Genomic DNA, 22,894 nt, shown 5'->3' with positions numbered 1-22,894 from the left:
TAAGATCATCACTTGGAAATCAATACAATCTCCTGCTACCTGTGGTGCACCCGTGATTTGCACCAAAAACTGCAATGCATCTGGAAGCTTAAGATCACTTAGGGCGATGTTGTAATTTGGGTAAAACATGAAGAATACTGTTTTGGAGTGAGGGTGGTCTGAATATTGGTGATGGTGGCATGAGGGTATAACTTGAATCGGGTATCAAGAAGATCAATTTTAGAGGCAATAGGTAACCCTTTCCGCCATGAAAGGTGAGGGCTATTCTAATGGCACCAAAGTGCAGATGGGTATAGCCAAGAGCTATCCACTGGCGGATGAGGTCTGGGGCTATGTCAATGGGAAAATATTGCTCTTTTCCCGAAACAGTGACTTGATTCTGAGAGAAAGGAGAATCCTGCACATATTCCTTCAGATCTGGAGTCTTCGAAGGAGAAATGATAGACCTGATTTTTTTGGGTGAGGGAAGTTTGGTTCTTCGGAAAAACACTCTATGGGTTGACAACAGGGAAGTTTGTCGGGTAAATCTCTGAATCTGGAGTGTAGTTGATTTCATATAGATAATCAACCTTAGTGGACTTGGAAGTTTTGAGGGTAACCTCTGTACTTGAGGAAGCATTGCTTGGTCGTGGTGACTGTAACATGATGGAAGAGGAGCCATATCCTTGAGAGATGCTTAAAAGGGTAGATAACTGAGTTTGAACATTTTATAGTAGATAGTATCCTTGCTGAAGGTTTCACGAGATAAACAGGGTATAGGACGGCCCTTCGCCTGAAAACCCACCGAATCTCAAGGAACTTTATCGGCAAGAATCCTAGTTAACCAGGTCTGTCAATCCAGAGTTTGTTGATGAGGAGGATCCTCAGAGAGGCAATCTCAGAGCATACTCACCGGATGACTAAAGAACTCCAAAATCTAACTAGAAGAGCAGAGCTCCCTTGGATAAGGCAAAAGAGGAGTTTAAGCTAACATGGCTCTGATACCAGGAATTTGTATTGATAGCCAAGTGATGATTTACAATGAAGGAAAGATGGCTATAAATAGCCAAATACCTGAGCACTATTACAACCACCATAATAACTATTACAACCACCAACTATAGTTACTATTACAACTACCACACACAACAACCATAGTTACTTTTACAAACTATACCAAACCATCTTAATCAGTATCTGGACCAGTGTCGCTGTCGTAGGACCCATCAAGATAATGGTGTGTCTGGAAATCCTCGTGGTTCTCCATGATGTGGTGGATATCAGGATCTTGGAGAATATCATTAGGCCTCTCACCAGTCTTCACATTGGGATCTCACCAAGGGTTGCTTTCCCATACAGCAGGAATGTCTTTCACACACACATGCACATAGCACATTCTTTTTGGCCGAAAAAAATCGTGGCCACTATGGAGGCCTCTTCTTTATTTATAACAATGTAGAGGTATTACAAGAATTAGTAACTCAATGGCTAAGGGAGAGTTACTAAAATAAAGATGTAAAGAAAAATAGAAACTTTACTAATAACAACTAACTCGCTAGCCAAGGTAATGAAAGTAGAAACTACAAAATAAAAGTAAAGCACACAATAGAAACTAGCAAAATATAAGCTATATCTTAGATCTCCATGCAAGGTATATGCTGGTTGCATCTAGAAACTCCTCCCACGCATGGACTAAATATTTGACCTAGGCCTGGCCCAAGAAAACCACTAAACCTGGGCTTATGATGACTGGTCCCTTGTTTTTTTGTTTTAAAAAAAAATCCCGAACATTCTCTAGGACCCGGGCTGGCCCTTAAAATTTTATTAAAATCAGAATCAATCAAATAGAATAAATACAAGGGGGGTGGCATTCCCACCTTACCCCAACCCGAAAAGGAGAACAAACTAAATCACTCACTCAAAAAAAGGACTGGTCCCTTCTTCCTGCAGACATATTTCTGCTGGAACCTCTGGTCCACATCAATAGTATTTTAAGAGACTTGGGATTTGTTTTCTAGAATCATTCTCCATTTATGTTTTTCTATCCCTTCCTTGGAGTTAATACTTGGGCTTTATTGCGGTACATATTAATTCATTAAGGGTGTCCTTCATCTTCCTAACTTAGATTTTCTGTTTCTAAAAACATTTTTTAATTCTGGACGCTCTGGGTAATCGTTTAGCATCCCAGGTGCCCATCCTGACCATCCAAGACCATCCTAAAAGTAATAGACAATAAAAGGGTATCTTTGTAGTCTTAGGGTGAATATCTGGTGTAGGCCAATTCGTCCTCATCATGAAATGGTCAATGATGGTTGATGAATTTACACCTGCATCCTCTGCATTCATCTCCTTTTATTATTTGTAAAATGACTTTTCTACCTCTGGTAAACCTTCACTTTATTCTGACAAGTACTACATTCTGTGGGAGATGATATGTCTCTCGAATATTCATGGTATGCTCAAATTTGGATATTCTTGCTGCACACGAGTAAAATTGTGTGGCATAAGAGATTTATCTCACTTGAAGGGGGGGGGGGGGGAGATCCCTTGTAAGAGGTCTCACTTTAGAAATTCACTCTGGTTAAGAGATTTATCTTACTTGTGGCGTAAGAGATTTATCTCACTTGGGGGGGGGGGGGGGAGATCCTTTGTAAGAGGTCTCACTTTAGAAATTCAATCTGGTTAGGTGATTCTAAGATCTTGGTTGGCATGGTTCCTTTTTTAAAATATACATTTTCATTGTTATTTCAGGTTTTCAACAATGCATCTGTACCACGTTCAGCTCAGGCTACTTTTCCATATAGTTTCGCTGTTAACAAGTACTTGCAGGTATGTGCCAGTGGCGTTGGGGCATTTACATTTTTCAATTAGTCCGTTCTTGTGTTCCATGATCAGCATTGACCTTTATTCTACGTTCATACTCAGCTTGATTTTAAGCATGATATGTTTTTTTGGCTGCAGCCTGGATCATTTGATCTTGTGGGTACAATTACTTATGAGATTGATGAGCAACCGTACCAGAGCACATTCTATAATGGAACTATTGAAGTTATTGAGGCCAATGGATTTCTCAGCATTGAGTCTGTTTTCCTTGTTACCCTTGGAATTGCTCTTCTTGGCCTTTGTGGGTTGTGGATATATGGTCAAGTCCAACACCTCTCAAAGGTTAGTTAACTATGTTATGCATTGCTTGTTGCATTTTTGTTAATTTATTTCTTGTGATAAATTTTTGTATATATATATCTGTGGAGATGCAATTGGTTTGATCTTTGTTTAGTTGTGATGAATTGAACTTTGTGGATTCTTTATGCTACTTTCATGTTTAATCAGATCCTAGCATATAATATTTCCCTCTTTTGGTGTTTCCACTTCATTTTCTGATGATGGCTGCCTGCATATATTTCTTGCTCTAGAGTACTGGGCTGTATTTGTCTTTAATTCTTATGGCCTTAGGGTGTTCCCAGAGCATTGTGTACCCTGTAATATGTTATTGCATAGTTGCTCAGTGTGCTCTTAGGCAGGGCTTTAAGTATCGGTGTATATCGTATCTACGTATTGGTGGGTATTGATATGATACTTTATTTTCAAAAAAAAATTCGGATTGACTGACAGGGATCGATACAGCCCTATGGTACCGATTCGGTCTGATACAAGACCGATACAAGTAAGATACACATGATACACCTCCTTTAAACCTGTAAAACAGAAAGTGTGAGTGAGATACGAAACTGAGAGCAACTGAAGGGCCTTGGAAACTTGTTTCTCTTTGATCTGAGTTGGGAGAAATCATCTAACATAGAATAACGACCCTAATCTTCACCATTTCAACAAATATTGGGGTGTTAGTGTGTTACAATGCTCAAATACCAGATTAACACATATTTGGGCTAAAAAGAGGTAAAATTGTAGATCTCTTTTTTATTTGGTGCTCAAATCTCTCTTTCTTTCGCTTGTTTTTGTTGTGCTTCATTATATTAGGGAAAAACGACTCAAATCCTTGCATCAAGCTGATATATATTTACATATTGCAAAATAAAGTGTTTTATACTTCAGAACTGTATTTTATATGTACCAGAATTACATCCATTTATTTCTTGACCGTTTCCATATGTATCTTTAGCATTTCTTGCATCTCTCCTATACGATACATCTTTTACCGATACTTAAATCCTTGCTCTTAGGTTGGTGACATCTCTTTACTAAAATGGCTAGGGGGGACTTCTGTATATTTAGGAATCTCTTCTACAACAGATATTTTTAGCATGATTTTGAGTGAACTCTAGCTATGCAGTGAAAGAACTATGTTGGAACTGCTATCACATGGCAGGGTGGGGGGGACTTTTGTATCCCACTAGTTTTGTGGATCAAAATGAAGGATCAAGCCATGTAAAATTTTTCGTACAATATGGCTCCAAGGGCTGAAAGCTTTCACATGCTAGACTTATACAAATAAGTTGCAGAGCTGAACCCCTGCATCTTTCTCTGAGGTTGTAGCTAGGGGCTTGGGGATTGTTGACTTTGGAATTGTGTTTTCAGTTTTTTGGGCTTTTGGTAGTTTTCTCCCTCTGTTGTACAGTAGCTTGATTGTTTTCACATGCTAGACAATTACAAATAAGTTGCAGAGCTGAACCCCCTGCATCTCAAAAAGATCCCAGGAATTTTCTCTGAGGTTGTAGCTGGGGCTTGGGGATTGTTGACTTTGGAATTGTGTTTTCAGTTTTTTGGGCTTTCGGGAGTTTTCTCCCTCTGTTGTACACTAGGTTGATTGTTTTCTTAATAAAATTTGTTAATCGAAAAAAAGGAGACCCGTGGGATTGATCCCCCCCCCCCCCCCTCTTTTGAAATTGGAGTTTATTTGTGTATCAAATATTACTTTACTGTAAAGATTTCTCTTCTGTGATGAATAGGAAGTTAGTTTTCTACAGGCTTGACCTTTTCCATGCATTCTTCCATAAACAAAATATAACCATTCTAATATAACTCTTTTTCCAGAAAACAAAGAGGGCATCAAAGGTTGAAGTGGGTACTGGGACTACAGATGCCTCCATGGATGAATGGTTGCAGGTTTGTAATTTGTACCTTGCAGACAAAAAATCTTGCATGATTATTTCAATTTGCGCTTGTGCACCATCCTTTTCCTTCCAGAATTCCAACAACCAGACCTTTATGATGTTCTGATGTTTGGTTAATTCTGCCCCTGCTAGTGCATGAAATCCTAGGTTCAATTAAAATATTCTTTTGATACACTTGGCTGACTGTCCTATCCCCCCCCCCCCCCAAAATTTTCTGTCCTTTTTTTGACAGGGAACTGCCTTTACTCAGTCACGGCCCAGGAAAGTAAACAACAAGAAGAACTGATGTTAGTTTGACATGCATTTAGATCCGAGGAAGATGCATGAACTCTTAACTCGTGCTAGGCTCTGCCATTTTTGTGCTCTTAATAGAGGTAATTTTGAGGCAAAATGGCTGATGAGGCCCGCCTGGCATTTGTTGCATGTGGAGGAAGTTCCTGGGCTTCCCTTGGAGTAGTTGTCTGTACTGCTTAGAGTAGGGCTTCTAAAGCACACAAAGGTTTAGGAGGAATATGACAATTTTGTTAAAGTTAATGCATGTTAGGTATTTAGTCTTTTCTCTGTTTAGATGATTCCTCATGGTATTTCTTCCCTGCCTAGAATGGTGCTCAATTCAATCTAATGGAGCTCCTGGTTTATTCTTTCCATTTGATGATGATTACTATTCATTTACCGTCAAGGCCCTTGCCAGTGTGCTAGCTGGCAACTTCAAGATAGCCCATTTCAGAATGCCCCACAAGTCTACATGATCTTATGGGGCTACAATTGGGTTTTACACAGAAAATGAGGAAATGGAAAATAAAGACAGTAGTGGCCGTGTTAACAGTGGGAAAATTATCCTCTCCAATTCCTTAAAGTGTCCTTAAAGTGTGGCAGTGCGGCAGTGCTAGGTGGAGATGTCAACACCTGGCAGCTGCTGCATCCAACAGTCCGATCTCATTGATATGGATCGTTGGATGCAACAGTTGCCAAGTGTCGACATCTCCACCTAGCACTGCCGTAATGCCACACTTTAGGAACTTAAGGAATTGCAGAGGATAATAATCCCGTTATCAGTGTTGTATGGTCAGGGATAATGCTGGTTAAGGGGCTGATTGGTAACACTCTCAAAAAGTGATTTCAGAGGTTTTTTTTTATTTTATTTTTTAATTCGGGGAGCGGTTTGGGAGCGGAATGCCGCATATGTCCGGTCTGATTCCATGCTCCCATGAATTAAATTGGTTCCAAATATATATGCTCTATTTACAGAACATTTGTAAAATGATTTCATGATTTAGAATCATAAATGATGAAACAAATAATTGAAGGAAGCCCGGCATTTTTGTAGAACACAACCCATCTCATCGCACAAGGCATGGAGGCTGGTTTGAAGAGGAGCGATGAACTTGAACTTCATTGCTACCGTTGTCTTCATCTGCTTCAGTGAGTACCTGCTACCTCTTCTTCTTCTTCCCTGCTGCAGTGATTCGTCCTCTGCTTCCTCCTCTTCAGTAAACCATGCCTATTCTCTTTTAAAACCCTGAATCCGGAAATAGCAGATGTTGTATAATAGCAGCTTGTAATATTTTTCCACCTTCTTTTGCAGGGAAGTTTTCCCCTTCTCAGTTCGATTCTGAGCAACGAATCATTTGGTAAATTTTCCAATGATATAAGGTTATTCTTAAAATCTAATTTATGTAATTCTTTCAAGAAGACTTTCTCTGTTTTCTAAAGATAAGTTGGACCATTAGATAAATAAGAGAAATAGCCATGGTGCACCCATAAGGTTCATACTTTTTTGTTTTAATGAGAAACCCATAAGGTTCATACTGGTCATTGATTTAGACATGTTGGCAATCCAAGGTGCTCCATCTATGGTAAGTATAAGTAACGACCAAATCCTCCCTTAACATTTCGAAGACAGTTTTATGTACAAGAATCCATTCTTTTTGTTTTTTTGGTAATGAAATAATTGGCGAAAGTTTTCCTTCACCTGTGGAGTAAAGAATCTCTTTCCATTGGTAATGTCATAATGTGATTGGACTCTTGGATCACCATTATACTCATCTTTTATTGACAAAAATTGAAAGGGCTAGAGTCTTTTGTGGGAGAGAGTGGCCGTTGCGTGCGTGGGGCCAATGGAAACTCCGCATGGGCCAATGGGAGTGCATAGGGCAGCATCAACAAGACGATCATAACTGCTTTTCATGGGGGACGGTGTGATCATTTTGCTTGTCATATGTCTGGGTGCAGCGGGTACACTCTCCCACAGATAACATTTCTCCAAATTGAACATATCCTTTCCTAATGCAATGCAACAGTAGCTATGGAAGTAGATGCATGGCTTAGAAAAACTTGGTCCATATGCCCATGGGGGTAGTTCAGTTGGCAAGGACCAACACCTCACAGTTAAGAGTCCTAGACTTCAACTCTTCTTAGACCCTACAAATCTGCATTACCATGGTTCAGGGCCTCTTTAAACAGCAACTTTTGGTGCCCCTCTCTGATGATCAGTGCAACATCCACAGTGGTCCAGTTGCTAACAAGATGCTTTTATCTGCCAAATTAAAAATCCATTCAGCAGTTTTGCTGGAAATACTACCAAATAAATTGAGAATATATACTTAATGACTTTAACACTTGAAATGAAGCAATCACATGTTGTAGGTGAGCTTTATACACAAACAAATAATCATGAATATTTGGTGGGGTTGAATCGAACCACTAGTCACTCTCTTTAAGATCGTGGTCGTCCTATATGGTGCAATGCAAGATTTTGTGAGTCGACTTCCAAGATGAAACGTCCCCTTAAGCCTTCCAATAGTTGTTCTACTCACTTATTGGGCTATGTTGGGATACACTTAGGTGTGGTCAATCAACCAAAGAAATGAAATGTAGAAAACTCTCAAAATAGTACAAGAGGCAAAACAAAAAGACATAGAGACGCTTAGAAAAGCATATATGAAGTGTTTAGGATGTCCTCTAATTATAGAGGAGTGATACCCTTTAGAATCACCTATCTAAGAGGGTCTAAAAGGTGTCTTTCTCGAAGAGAAAAGATAGAAAACTAGCCATTACTAATGTTCGATGAAATTGGGACTGCATGCAACACAAACTCACTGGCATTGGCGATGCTCATTTGATGTAGGTAAAATCTTATTGCAAATCAGACTAAGTTTAAAACATGTTATTGTTTTTGTACTTAAATTGTACCGTTGAGAAGTTGGAAGTCAGTTCAGCTAGTTCAAAAAAGGGGGGGGATAATATGAACAGGAATAATATTAGCCTGTTTGGTCACCAAAAACTTGTGTAGATTCTGGTTATTGATCCATACTTCTTTGAGTTGGATTTTATCAGTCACAGCGTGTTTCCACCCCTGCAAGATTCCAAGTAGCTCAGCCTCCGCTCCATCGGTTGAAGCAGCAAATCCTGCAGATGTTAAAACACTCTGGCCATCAAGCAAAAAGCAATAAGCCCATCCTATTAGGCCTATGGATGGTTCAGAAAGACCTGCGCAACATAAGACAGGTAGGTTTGTTTCATGGTTAGTGTTAGAAATTTGCTCAATTATACTATGTGTGCAAGATAGGGAATCTAGAATTTGATTATTGAAGTGCGGTGGTGTGAGATTCAGGTCTATAATCCATCTAAAAACATTTAAAAGGACAGGGGTGGGGTCCGTCGTGGCATGACCACGAATTACTTTGTTTCTTACAATCCAAATAAAATAATATGTTATAATGACAATAGAGAAAAACCAAGAGGTTGTTTGTTTGTCCATGGCATTTGAAATAAGGAGGGAAGCACAAAGCTGTGTCAGACTAGAACTGCTTAGGTGCTCGGTTCTGAGTCCGAGGGGACCGCAGGTCCAGATACGCTTAGTCCATTCACAAGATAGAAAGAGATGCCAGTGGGATTCATCACGAGCACCATAGAAAACACATGTAGGCTCGATCGATATCCATTTTGAGAGAGTGGCCTTGACAGGTAAACCTGTGGTTCGTCATAGGGCTCATCCGGGTCAAACACAGTGTAAAGTGCTGGGGCGGGCTGTTCCAAGTGAGGAGAGGAGGATTCTTCTAGAGGGGAAACTGAGATCGCAGCGAGCCAATTCTGGATCATGGAGAGTAGAACTTGAGGATCGGATGAAGAGTTCAGGGATTGGGAGAGGATAGCTTTGATTTTCTCGAAATCAGAGAGGATAGGTGACGGTTCAGAAGGGTAGGTTACTTTCCTTTTTTTCGCTACATGAATGCTACTTGGATTCCCAACAAAGAGTCCACTGGTGGTGTCACACCCCTATCCCGACAAGGGATAAAATACAATATCAGGGTATGATTGGGGTGACACGCGTCATCCCACCTCACCGCCAGGATCTCGATGCAGATGGCCAACTCACAGTCATAAACCAATATTACAATACAATAATATCGAGTCACGAAAGATAAAGGAATATTACATTTCCAACGATCATAAAATAAGCGGAAGCGTTTCTGATGTTACCTCATGTTCACACGGCTAAGTGATACATAAATAGTTTGGATGGATATCCCGAATGACCATAGCATAACTACCCCAAAACAAGTATAATAATAAATATTTATACAAGGCACGTGGCCCCAAAAAAAAAAACAAAAGAAGGGAACAAGTCCCAAGTATCAATACAGCCCGTAGGCACAATCATCATGGGCAACCATCGCCATGATCCTCAGTCACGGTCTCTGGCTCCACAGTAATCATCTGCATCAAAATCTAAAAAGAATGTGTACACGGGGGTTAGCTCCACCGAGCTAGTGAGAGAGAAAAGGGGATGCACAATCACACAATCACAAATAGTCCATGGTGCATGCTATTATTAATTCATTTACCACCTAACACACAATGCTAAGTCAATGGGTATATGCTACTGCAATAACTCGGGAAGACATTGTGGATCCTTCCATTCTCACCACAATGTAACCTCAATTATTACTATGGAGCCCGCGCGTCGTAGTCATCACCACCCGGGCGGACCCGATAACCATTACTACCCCGGCCTAGCCTCTCTAACTCTCCACGAGCGGCGGTGCTCGCTACCCAACACCTAAACCCTGTTGGTAAGGGTCGTAGCATAGGGACTGAGCCATTTACCACCTAACACACAATGCTAAGTCAATGGGTATATGCTACGCAATAACTCGGGAAGACATTGTGGATCCTTCCATTCTCACCACAATGCAACCTCAATTATTACTATGGAGCCCGCGCCGGTCGTAGTCATCACCACCCGAGGCGGACCCGATAACCATTACTACCCCGGCCTGGCCTCTCTAACTCTCCACACAGCGCGAGTGCTCGCCTACCCAACACCTAAACCCCGTTGGTAAGGGTCGTAGCATAGGACTGAGCCTAACCACGGATATACTACATGAATCCTATCGTGTTGAGAGGTACATCCGGGTGTGTCAACGTCCCATTCCATCTAACACCCGGTACCAAGCAAACACGGCGCATACAGCAAGAATGAGATGCAATATACAATTCCACGTATCACGGGGTTCCGTGCCAATACTTCCGACACGTAACCCAACACAAATCCATATCATCCAAATCATCATCATCGAATAAGAATAAATGCAAATATGCAATCATGCTTGAATGATAATGTCACAATATAATTCATAAATGCATGAATAAGCAATAGTAAACAAGCTCAAGCAGTCACCCAAACCCACTCACCAATTACTTCAAATGGAGTTTGTATAAGCGCAACGATTCCGCTCAAAATCACCCCATTGCACATATGTTGGCGCCTATGGAAGTGAATAAGAGTGTGAGAAAGTGTAGGGAGGCCTCATAGAGAAACCCCACCGTTTACATAAGTTATAAGCCTTAAAAGCTGCATCGGAGGCAACGTCGGACTCGCGAGCCGCCTCCGACCTTGCCTCCGACCTTCCTGCAGCTCGGGACACATCGGAGGCAAACATCGGACTCACGCAGCCTTGCCTCCGATGCAACCCAAGTGTGATTTCAAGGTCTTTAAAAGCCCGGGTCGTCCCATTTGGTTCTCTAAGCCTCAAGGGACAAGGGAGGGGTGTCTTGGAGTCTATTTGGGTCTTAGAAACACCCAACATTCAAAGATTTAAGGGGTTTAAAGGATCAAAAGCTCAAAAATCCAGATTTGGGGTTTTCTTTGGTGGTTGAAGCTTTAGAATCAAATAGATTCAGCAAGAGGTCAAATAGAGGTCTTTATAGGATTGTAATGAAATGGGATAGCATCCTACAAGGGAAACTACACATGGCTCGAGCTAACCCTTTGGGTTTCCAAAAAGAAATCCCCATCTTGGGGCTGCAACCAACGAACCACCCAAGCTCAAACGAGCAAGGGGGAAGAGAGAAAAATGGGGGAAAAGGGCACTTGGCTTACCTGGTTTGAGGTACACACGATGTACCCTCTTTAAAGCTCCAAACCCAACAGCCATTTCCTTCTTCTTCTTCCCTTCCTTCTCCTTCTTCTCCTCCTTGCCGCCTCCTCTCTTCAAAGCTCTCCTCTCCTTTCACGATTAGGTTAGGAAAGAGAAAGAAAAAAAGAAAGACTAAGGAATAGTCTTACCCCTCTCTCTCATATAGAAATCACATTTATTGGCCTATTTGGATAAGGCCTCATAAGTGTAACCTAGGGTCTATTTGGGTAGGGTCAAACATGGCGGGGCACCAATAGCACCTTAGCCACGGGGTCTCACCCACAAGGGTCCTTGTTAGCGCATTGGATGTAGGGTCGGAGGCACGGTAACCTTACCTCCGTGCGAGTAGGAAGGTGGTTCCCACCATAAGAGGTCGGGGCCTTGGACCACACTTCGAGGGCTTTGAGAGGGCGATAAGCACACAACAAAATTTGGTCAACTACTTACCCCGACACGTCAAGGTGCAACCTCCGTGGTCCCGACTAGTTTCCACAGGCAACCTCGTACTATGGTCAATATAGTGGGTTTGACCACCGGTGAGAACAACTCACCGGCATACGTGGCAGTGATAACTACACGTCACAGGGAAGAATTAATAATTAATTATACTCCCGGGGTGCGGGTATAACAGGTGGTGAAGGCCTGATGAGAGAAATGTTGCCCAGAGGTTCCCATGTCAGAGATGACTGTGCTAGAGAAAGTATTGCTTACTGCAGTGTGTTGGACAAGGGGGGCGGTAAGGGGTGGCATAGGGGGGGGGGCTTGGCATTCAGGGTATGGGAACATGGGTGCCAATGGGTCAGAGAAATTCCAGTTTGTATCTCCAGGGAAAGGGAACAGGTTGGGCATGCTTGTTTGTTGTGCCACATTAATATCTGGGAGGTTTGAAAAAATTGGACTACCAGAGGAAGTACCAGGGTCGATACCCCCATGGATCTCCGAAGCAGGAACCGAGGTGGTGGCACAAGGGGTGGCAGATTCTTGTTCAGAAGCAAAGTGTTGGAGTCCAGGGATTTTCACTTCAGAGCCATAAGAGACATCCATAGCCGATGTGGAATTAGAATCAGAATGGGGAACACTCAGGCTGCTTGGGAAAGCAGGAATGTGGTTGATCAGAATACGTGGAATAGCTGCTTTACTAAAAAAGCCCATCGGAGGGAGGTTAGGGTCCGGTGGGCCTCTCAACATTGGGCAATGAGGGAGATCATGGCAGATGTGACCACAACATGTACAAAAGAGAATCACTTCATAGGAGATTGAAACTGGTTGGTTTATGCCATGGATGTCCTTAATTTTCAAGGAAATACAATCTGGTTTCTTCTTTTTGAACAGTATTTTCACTCTTGCAGTTCCCTTAGGCAACCCCAATTCCTCAAAATTAAGTTGGAAATCCACTGCCGTGCCAGCACAAGAAATGGCTTGCCGAATGAAACCAGGGTTGAAACAGTTGTCTGGAATGCCACTGACCTGTGTCCAAATTTGGATAGCCTCCCGTTCTTGACAAACCCTGACGTATAGGAGTCCGGATCCTTTCCAATGCGCCAGTGAATGCAGTGCACATCGGATGGTTGGAGCTGTCCGACACATGCCCCAAGGACAGCTCTAGCCGTCCAATTCGCGCTGAAGATGATTATTTTGCGATGTATAGAATGCTCTATCTGACATTTAATGAATAAAACCCGGCTTGGGAGAAGGCCATTGATGTCAAAAATTTTATCTGATGTTAGCAAAATGAATTTCGGATACAAGTCTGTCTGCCAATAAAAAGAAACTACACACATACAAGGCCTCACCATGACTTGGCCCAGCTCGGTTCAATACTTACGCGTGTGTGAAAATAACCCCTCCCCCCCCAGACAAGAGAGCATAATGAGTCTTTCTTTTAAGGAATCTTACTCTTGTAGTTCCCATTATACAATATAAGCCTCACTCTATTCTCTTAAATAACCAAAGTGGGACTAAAGATTTCCTATTACTTTGCTTTACAAGAAGCAACATCGAGATCTTACATTCAAAACTTATTAGATACAAAACAAGAAAAACCAAAAAGAAATATTTTGAAACTTCTTTTCCTTTTGTAAATTCATTTAATACAACAATTTCCTCACTAGTTACAAAATACATGCTAATTAAACAAATGTGGTAATTGAACAAATAAAAATACTAAGATGCTTTGTTGTGATGTCTTTTATACTTGAATCTTACTCTTGTAGTTCCCATTATACAATATAAGCATCACTCTATTCTCTTAAATAACCAATGTGGGACTAAAGATTTCCTATTACTTTGCTTTACAAGAAGCAACATCGAGATCTTACATTCAAAACTTGTTAGATACAAAACAAGAAAAACCAAAAAGAAATATTTTGAAACTTCTTTTCCTTTTGTAAATTCATTTAATACAACAATTTCCTCATTAGTTACAAAATACATGCTAATTAAAAAAAAACGTGGTAATTGAACAAATAAAAATACTAGGATGCTTTGTTATGATGTCTTTTATACTTGAATCTACACTGAGTTTGATAAGTTATATTGTAAAGTATGGCCGAAGTTATACTTCTTGAATCTTTCCTCATCAGTGTAGTCGACTAACTTATCATCCATATCATAACATTCTTTTTTGTATCTCTTTTCTAATATGTGGACATTTTTATCTATCCTTGTCTCCATATTAAAATCATAATCATTTAGAGAACTTACCTTTAAAATTCTCATCGGAAGCAGTTACAGTTCCTACACCACTTAGGTCAACCCATTGTGCAACAGACTTAACACACCTCCCCATTTGTAAGCTATAACTAATTAAGAGTTTAAAACTCATGATCATTTCATTGTGGTGGGTATTATCTTCCCATCCAACCAGAATAAGCCAAAAATTGGTAGTACTATCCCTTTTGAACCTAATTCCAGGGATATAATGCTTCACCAGATTATGCCTCATCTTCCTATTATAGACCTGACTCTTTGCCTTAGCAATTGCAGCCTGACCACCATATTGGACTGATATAAATGACACAAGTTTTGGCCATAAGTGAATATCTGACATTAGTTTTCTCAACCATTAGACTTCAAGCTTTGCCTTAGCATTATTATAGAGTCTAATCCACTTTTAATAGCTTTCTTCTAAAAAATATAATCAGGAGAAATCGCTACCTCTCTTTGTTAATAAAATAGACAATCATATCATCACCCAATTAGTGGCTTTAAGGATCTTTAACACTAGGTTGACTATCATTTTCATAAGATTTAGATTTATCCACATTAGGCAAACCCTTTCCCATGGAAAATATATTCTCAAAGAATTCAATATCCCTTGACTCAATGATGGTGTTGGGAATAAAAAAGCTCTATGGTCTTGATCACCAAAAACCTATAAACTATTCTATTTTGTGCAAACCCAATGAACACACACAATCACATGTCTTGGATTCTAATTTCCTTTTCGTAGGCTTAGGTATTCCTACATGCATTTGTTAAACATCCCCAAACCTTCACTACTTTAAGGTAGGTTACCTTCCAGGCTTCCATGCAAAACTTCAAAAGATAAGAGGTTGGTCCTTTTATGAGGGTTTCTATTTAGGATATAACAAGCCAATCCACAATGATTCCTTATGTCATAACCATGATTTGGAAGCTTCTTAAGAGGTTTAGATCGATTGAGTCGCATAACACTCAATCTACCATGTTTGAGGTGGTGGAATACTTGGAATAGGAATCTTACATGCTTTAGCTTCTCCAGAACTTGTTTTGTCTAATAAAATTTTCTATTCTCAACCACAAAAAATTAAAATAAAAAAATATATAATTAATCAAAACACCCTCGACTTTCATGCTAAAACATGTTCTAATTAACTTCCTATCTTTAAAAGAACCACACGGTTTGAGTTAATAGTTTTATTATTTTTAAAAATTGTAATTATTTCTAATCAATTTTACAAATAGTTGATGATCAGTCAACCTGTCAAACTAGATGGAATCAGAACTGGGCCTTTTTCTGGTTCAAATGCTAGTCCAATTTATTATTAGAAACTATGGTTCTAACCAGATTGATGTGGATTATCACAACAATGTTAATAAAAGCACATTGAATTGATAAAAACTCCCTTATGATCCTTTCCCCATCTCATGTGAAGGAGGGAAATAAAGGAAAGATGAAATTAAATCAAAATTAAATGGAAATTTTTGTAATAATTACCCATCATTATTGTGTAACTCTAAAACATTTTAAATTTAGACAAAAGTTGGCTCCGTTTGTTTCGGCATAAAATTTTACTTTGTTGAAAAATTTTCTAATATTTGGAATACTTATCAACATTTAAAATTTTATACATAATTTTTAAAAATTTACATATAATTTATTTTTTAAAGGGAGTAAAATTTTACGCCGAAACAAATGGAAGGGATCCGTGGTCTGAAATAGTAAATTATTGAAATCACATAAAACTCGTGCCCTTGTATATGAATCACCCCAAATACGCTAAACCCATGATTTCTGTTCCAAAAACACCCAAAAAGGCCAAACATACCCCCTTATTGTGGTCTAAGTAAACCAACTATCCCTTGACCTTCAAATTTTACTTCATTATGTGAACAAAATCCATGAATTTAAGAAGGTAAATAAAAATTAGAGGAGGTGGGGGGTGGGAGATATCTGCATATTGCTCGCATTTATTGGCATCTTCCATGATGAGCCAATGGATGCACAAAGGTCAAAGAGGAGAGAGAGTGAGAGGATGTGTACCACCGTTAATTTTAGGGGGGTCACAATGGTTAAAGATGAGAGATTGTGAGAGGGGGTGTACCAACGATAGTGTGTACTTTATTTTCCCATAATTTTTTTGGAAAAAAGATCCCACGCCATAATGTGGGCATATCCTTTCCCGCACCCTTTTGACATCATGATCATGCGAGATCCACACTGACACTTTTTTTCATCTATGACCATGTGTAAGGATGTAAACGAATCGACAATCGGATAGTGACATTATCATATTCGTTTCTGATTATATTTGGACAAATTCGAATAATATCCTATTAGTTTTCGGACGGATCCAGATAATATTCAGTTAATGATTTTTTGAATATGGGATTAGGATTGAGACTTGAGAGTTTAGCAACTACTCTTTCTTCGACTCTTCTTAATCTTTGATTTTCTTACATTTTTTACTTTTGATTTTATTGCATAAAACAATATATATAAATCAATAGAAAATCTAGAAAAAGAATCACATTATCAGTTAATGATTTTTTGAATATGGGATTAGGATTGAGACTTGAGAGTTTAGTAACTACTCTTTCTTCGACTCTTCTTAATCTTTGATTTTCTTACATTTTTTACTTTTGATTTTATCGCATAAAACAATATATATAAATCAATAAAAAATCTAGAAAAAGAATCACATTATCTTAACTTATAAAATCATAAAAATAAGAAAACAAAATCCAATAAGGTAATTTAATCGGAGAGACGGATACAAAGATTATTTCAGACATTTTATTACTGTTGGATTACTAAACGAATTAGATAATAATTAGTCGAATAGAGGGATTATCCTATTCGTATCCGATTAATTTTTGAACGGATTCGAATTCTCCTAAATAGATACCAGCACGGATCGAATACGGATTTTTGAATATCCGTTGACATCCTTTGTCCATGTGGATCTCTTCTCTTGTTGACAAAATTGTTTCCTGTTTGATGTAGCATGGGAGATTCTCCCCATACTTTTTTTGTTAAAGGAGTATTCCCATACTAGTTTCTCCAAAGTTGTATTTGAAAATTTAGATTACCAATTAGGTCAATTGCCATATTTGGCAAGAATTTGGAGTAGATCACAAAATTTTCCCTGGCCTTTTAAAACTTATTTCACTTCCAATCATCTTTCCTTACTTAGGGAGTAGGTAATCCCCGGAATTGCGCATTCACAAACCCACCAAACTTGGGTAGTACTTAAGAAGAGTCTTTCTCACTTGAGCCCATTTTGACTTACCTACCCTCACTACATTTAATTTCATTTAATTCCAAAAGCACTTTCTTATGTACTCACTGCGACAAAGAAGAGTTGGGGCCCAAGGCTCTACGTTATACACTGAATGGATTATGATTTAATGTCAACTCTCAGATTGGAATCTCAAAGACATAGGTATTAGGGATCCCTTTAAAATGACATAAATACCCCCATAAATCCCTTTCTTTCATTTGTACTCATTAATACAGAATCAAAAGAGATACCAAAACCTCTTGATTGATAGGTTTACATGAATTTTGAGACAACCAAAAAACAAAAAAAACCTAAAAAAAGAAATAATCTCTTCTCTTCAGAAGAGACCTTCAGCATTCGCGCTCTTTATCAGCTTAAGCGGCTAATTAATATTATATAATAAAAAATCGAAAAAAAGAAAGAAAAAGAAACCAGAGCAAGGGAGAGAGACAGAGAGAGATCGTCATCTGAAACGTGGTTTTACAGAGGCCGTGCAGCTTTTGTATCTGTTAATCTCAATCCTTCTCTTCCTTGCCTGAGCAGCAATGGCTGCCTTGCTAAGCTCATAATAGTGAGAAAAATCAATCCCCAAAGAGTCCTCTGTTGAGAAATTAAGATCAGGAAGACCAAGCGGGCTCAACTGCTTCGCCATCACGAACCCAATCCCCGATGACATCACAGGCGATACCCATTTCAGTTCGCATGGTTCCTTGAAACTGCAACTCTCCATGGTTTCAGATCCGGATGTCAAACGTTCCAATACCACCTCAGCCTGTCGATTCATCACTGGAAATTCTTCTTCTCCCTCTTGCTGCTCACCCTTATCCTCATTTTCTTTATCTTCTGTTGCTTCAACTGGAACTGAAAGGGGAACTTTTTCCAACGCAAGACCCGTGATTGATCTTGGGGTGGAATTCAAATTATGCTCTTTTTGTTTCTCGCAAGAACTTAGCTGTCAATGACCCAGAAAATGAGGAAGACCCTTCAGATAACCACCATGGAAAATTGAAAAAGAAGGGTTGAAAGAAAGGAGTGAGAGATGAAATTAGGTAAAATACCTCTCCCTCCATTTGTCTTAACATCGAATTTGTACGTTTCAGCATTTCATAGTGAGCCATCGTCTTTGGCAGTTCCTGATGAAATTCCAAGAAAAGGAAAACTCGGGAGAATTTAACAGAATAAAAGGAGCGAACTTCAAAGAAAAGAGTCTATTCCGTAATGGTAACCGACAAATTTACCTGTTTTAGTATTCTTACGTTCTCTCCTAAATGTTGTATGATTTCAAGCATCTCCTGTTTCGTCTGCAAGATAAATCCAAAACAAGTTAGTACAGGATATATGAAATAAAAACAGGGGGGATGCAAACCCTAACCCTTTAAAATCAAGAAACTAAAGAAGCGGAACCAGAGGGCGGATGTTCGCAGCAAAGAACGATTGGGAAGATAAAAAAAAAAAAACAAAAAAGGGACGGAGAAGAGGAGTCAACTTACCATTTTCTTTCTGTTATATACCATCACCGGCTTGGAATCGGATTCGCTAGGCGAGAAGGAAAGAGGGGTTACAGGACTTGAAGACTCGACCTTGAGGCTCGATTTGCTGCTATTGAAGGAGTTAGAAAGCAGAGGTGGAGATGAAGGAAGATGAGGAGGTAATGGGTTCGAATCGGCTGCAGATCGCCTTCTTTTAGTACCCCAAGAGAACGAAAACGGAGAACCAAATCCATATTTCTCTTGGACTATCAGCTGCGGGAGTTGAAGCAGGATTTCAGCGGCTTCAAATTCGTCATCATCGAAGAAGCTGCTGTTGCTAAAGCTCCTCTTCATCTTCTGTTGCTTCGATAACTTCGGCGTAACCGTCATGAAGTGAAGAAGGTTTATCAGAGAAGGAAGAAGACTTTTAGCAGAAGAAGAATTGGAGAAGAAGAACGACGATAGACATCATGGTTACGAGTGGATTTGAGAGCAGAAGAATTGTGCTTTAGAACAGGGGTCGCCCTTTCTAATAGGAAATCCTATTGCGCGCTTGTGGCTCATGACACGTGTCGCACAGATGGATATTGAGTCCACTCTAGGGTTTATATTCTTGACTCTTCTTCTACTCCTCTTCACTCTCAGAGAAAGAGAGTCGGGGACTCGGGATTGGCCGAGTGAGATCTTTGGGTTGTCTATTTGATTCCGGTTTAATGGATCTGGGAAAAACACGGTGATTGGTGAATTGGTGGTCGTTGATTTACTCTATGAGACAGATGGATATTGAGTTCACTCTAGGGTTTATATTCTTGACTCTTCTTCTACTCCTCTTCACTCTCAGAGAAAGAGAGTCGGGACTCGGGATTGGCCGAGTGAGATCTTTGGGTTGTCTATTTGATTCCGGTTTAATGGATCTGGAAAAAACACGGCGATTGGTGAATTGGTGGTCGTTGATTTACTCTATGAGAAAACCAACTTTTTATAGTTTCTATTTCTAATAATCCATTCCTAGTCTCTTTTTTTTTTTTTTTTTTTTTTTTGGTGGAATAGTCTCACTCATGGTTTTAAAAATCAGGAACCGAATCGGAAAATCCGTCGGTGTGGATCAGAATCGGAAAATCCGTCGGTGCAACTTGATTAAGAATTAGATAGGCTGATTTCTAGTCATTTTCTTTATAATTCATCTTGAATTAGACCGATTCATGGGCCAATTCTCGATTCCTAAACTGATTTGATTTTCGACATAAAATAGTTTAGATTCCTGATTTCTGTCAAGTCGATTCGGAGCAGAATCCGGATTTTTATCCTCTCAAGTGCACCTATAATTGCATCCAACGGTAGCCAAGAACATGTGCTTGGATTTTTATATTCTCAAATGCAGTGGCCGTTGTCAGATGCACTTTAAATGTGCACTGGACAGTGCGACGCACTTGAAAAGATGAAAATCCATCAGAATCCTCTCTGATTGATTCCATTTCCAATTCTGAGTTTTAAAAATCTTGATCCCACTTCCGCACGAACACGGTGAAAATTGTCATTTTTTTTGGGATCAGGTTTTCTGAGCTGACAGGATAAAGTGGAAAACATATAATCACCGGCATGCGCAAGTGATGAGGGAATGAGGCAAAAAATTGATGAAGGCAAAAGGTTGAGAGGGATTCTGCAATCGGACTCCTCTCCTGCAAGCCCAGCACCCAGGGAATGCCCAGTGAGGCATCTAACAGCACTGGACTGCTGGGTGCGTAGGGATATGTGTCTGTGTGAGGCTCAGTGTGCATCCGAACGTGCCCAATAGCCAAGTGCCATTAGATGCCTCACTGGGCATTCCCTGTGCACGGGACTTGCAGGAGAGGAGAATCCGAGATTCTGTCCTGGAAGCAAAATTGTGGGCAGACAGTAACTTTGAAGCCTCGTTTTCTAGATTGGAATCTCATCCAAGTACTGGGGAAGCACTAATGAAAGAGATTGGGAAAAAAAAAACTGAAAAGCAAGTACTTGTTCAACATAGGAGATATGGTGATGGATGAAGAACACCATAGACCCATTTCTTTTCGAGAAATTGGATAGAACCAGAAATAGAATCAAAGACATAACCAAAGAACTACACCATTTAAAGAAGATATTGGGAGGAAGAGAAGGTGCAACAGCAAAGAGAGGAAGAAAGAGAAGATGCAGCGTCGATGGAGAGAGAGGGGTTGTACCAACAGGGGAGTGAACGACTTAGATGGAAAGAAGCGGGATCCAACACTCAATAAGATGCTAATGTGGAATAATGTGGGAGATTCCACTCTAACTTGTTGGCTCAGAGAATCTTCTCCTTTTTTTTCTCGGTTGATGAACACACTGAATATCAAATACTGTAAATCTTGTACAATTTGGTGTAGGAGTGTCAACCGGTCAGGTTCGGTCAAGTCTAGCCGGGCCTCACGGTCCTTAAAGCCTACACTATGACCACCCGTTTAAGCATTCGGGTCGGGTCTGATCGGGCTATAATCGAACCACTGTAATCGGGCCTTAATTTGTGTAAAACTTGGTTATGGGGGGCCTGTTTAAATTTAAACAGGGCAACAAATTTGGTGTAGATAAGAACGAGATGATGGATGTGTTTGGTTGATATTGATTCATGAATGGTTGGTATATAGATTAAAACAATAGATGAGTTTTCTTCAATGGTAGGATGGAAATCAGAAATAGGATCCCATGGGATGAATCATGTTGGAACAAACAATGTTTATCTTTCCAAACTTGATGGTTGGGTTCACAGACCTTTGAGAATGAGTGAAAAACCAAAAAGCCTAAAGGGTCATACTAGGTCGAGCCTGAAATCGATCAGACCGATCAGGTACTTGACGGATAAGGACCCCACATCGAGACCGCCTGATTACTAAACGAGCCGGGCCGGGCCAGAAATTGACACCCCTACTCTGGTGACCCTTGATCTTAGAGAGAGGTCTTTCCCCTAAGTAGATGAAACAATAAATTACCAAAAAAAAAAATGAAACAATAGATATGAACTATGTGATGCATCGTCCCACTTGGATTCACACTTATTCGACTCAATCATCTAGAATAATCCAGTTTAGTGATTTTTTTTGAGAAAGTGTTGTTAAAATAGAGTAAAACTTTATATTACATGAACTTATCAGTCTATAGTGATGCAGTAGAAGAGTGCATCGACTTTGAATTGTTGTTCCAAGACGATGATGGAGGGCTGAGATGTGTCACTTGATATTCTCCTAAAGTCAGTATTTACCCCTTGTGGTGTAGCCAAGTTGTATGTAAAAGTGGCTTCAATGTATATTAATCTTTGGCTTCCAACTGTGCCATGCACTTGTTTGAAGAAAATTTTTTGTTGCTACCTGGGTAGCCAAAGAAATTGAATAATTCACTTCCTCTTTGAATTCATAATTACCCTCCAAGGTTTTAGTATTTTCAAAAAAACCTTTTAAGATTCAATTTCCTTGGCTGCTGGTAGCTGCAAAATTTTGTTCTTCGTTCTTGTGTTCAAATTGAAATAAAGCATAACTAAAAGCAATTGGCAAACCATCAGGCTAATATACTTAGAATATGAGAAGGGAGGATGGAATGTTGTGCTATGAGAACACACATTCATTTGAGAAACACTCCCAAGCACCACTCCTCTTTGAAGGAGAGAGAGAGAGAGAGTATACACGATTTTTAAGAAGAGAGGATGAGAAAAGAAGTCTTGGATGTGTAGAGTGGATTGAAGTAAGTTCAAGTGCTTGGCCACCATGCCTATTTATAGAGGGGGTGTGCGAATCGTTATCGTCTATGGTTTCCTGACTGGTGTGGTTCCCTAGTGCCTCTCACAAGAGGGGGGTGGGACCCACCTGAGGCACCTGATCGAACATTCTGCCCGAGTGGGGTCCACACTCCTCTTGTGAGAGGCACTAGGGAACCGCATACGATAAAAATTCGGGGATGTACCCCTTTAGATATACCTGTTT

At 39.9% G+C, this 22,894-nt stretch overlaps 2 protein-coding genes across 6 annotated transcripts in view; one reads left to right on the top strand and one right to left on the bottom strand.

Annotated features, from left to right (window-relative positions):
* Window positions 1-5,698, top strand: part of LOC122660810 (translocon-associated protein subunit alpha-like) — a 33,151-nt gene extending 27,453 nt beyond the window's left edge. Inside the window, exons 5-8 of one of the 2 annotated variants that reach the window (XM_043856044.1) lie at window positions 2,731-2,808; window positions 2,941-3,144; window positions 4,972-5,043; window positions 5,284-5,698. In XM_043856044.1, coding sequence (XP_043711979.1) covers window positions 2,731-2,808; window positions 2,941-3,144; window positions 4,972-5,043; window positions 5,284-5,337 — 408 coding nt within the window. In that variant the 3' untranslated portion in view covers window positions 5,338-5,698. The remainder of the gene's footprint in view (window positions 1-2,730; window positions 2,809-2,940; window positions 3,145-4,971; window positions 5,044-5,283) is intronic. The other variant, XM_043856045.1, reaches the window with a different exon arrangement.
* A 12,122-nt stretch (window positions 5,699-17,820) lies between these two features.
* Window positions 17,821-19,341, bottom strand: LOC122661099. 4 transcript variants are annotated; one of them, XM_043856419.1, is made up of 5 exons: window positions 18,948-19,341; window positions 18,696-18,758; window positions 18,516-18,590; window positions 18,174-18,409; window positions 17,821-18,143 (listed from the first exon to the last, which is right to left on the bottom strand). In XM_043856419.1, the coding sequence occupies exons 1-5, from the start codon at window positions 19,314-19,316 to the stop codon at window positions 17,921-17,923; spliced, it is 966 nt and encodes a 321-aa protein (XP_043712354.1). In that variant the 5' UTR covers window positions 19,317-19,341; the 3' UTR covers window positions 17,821-17,920. The 4 variants fall into 4 exon arrangements, with proteins under 4 accessions (XP_043712354.1, XP_043712351.1, XP_043712353.1 ...); XM_043856416.1 differs by having other exon boundaries at window positions 17,821-18,409; XM_043856418.1 differs by having other exon boundaries at window positions 17,821-18,388.
* Between the last annotated feature and the right edge of the window lie 3,553 nt (window positions 19,342-22,894).

Source organism: Telopea speciosissima, chromosome 5 (genome assembly GCF_018873765.1).
Source record: "Telopea speciosissima isolate NSW1024214 ecotype Mountain lineage chromosome 5, Tspe_v1, whole genome shotgun sequence".
NCBI classification, from domain to species: domain Eukaryota; kingdom Viridiplantae; phylum Streptophyta; class Magnoliopsida; order Proteales; family Proteaceae; genus Telopea; species Telopea speciosissima.
The sequence above is the reverse complement of the archived record's forward strand: the minus strand, read 5'-3'. Positions and strand labels throughout refer to the sequence as shown.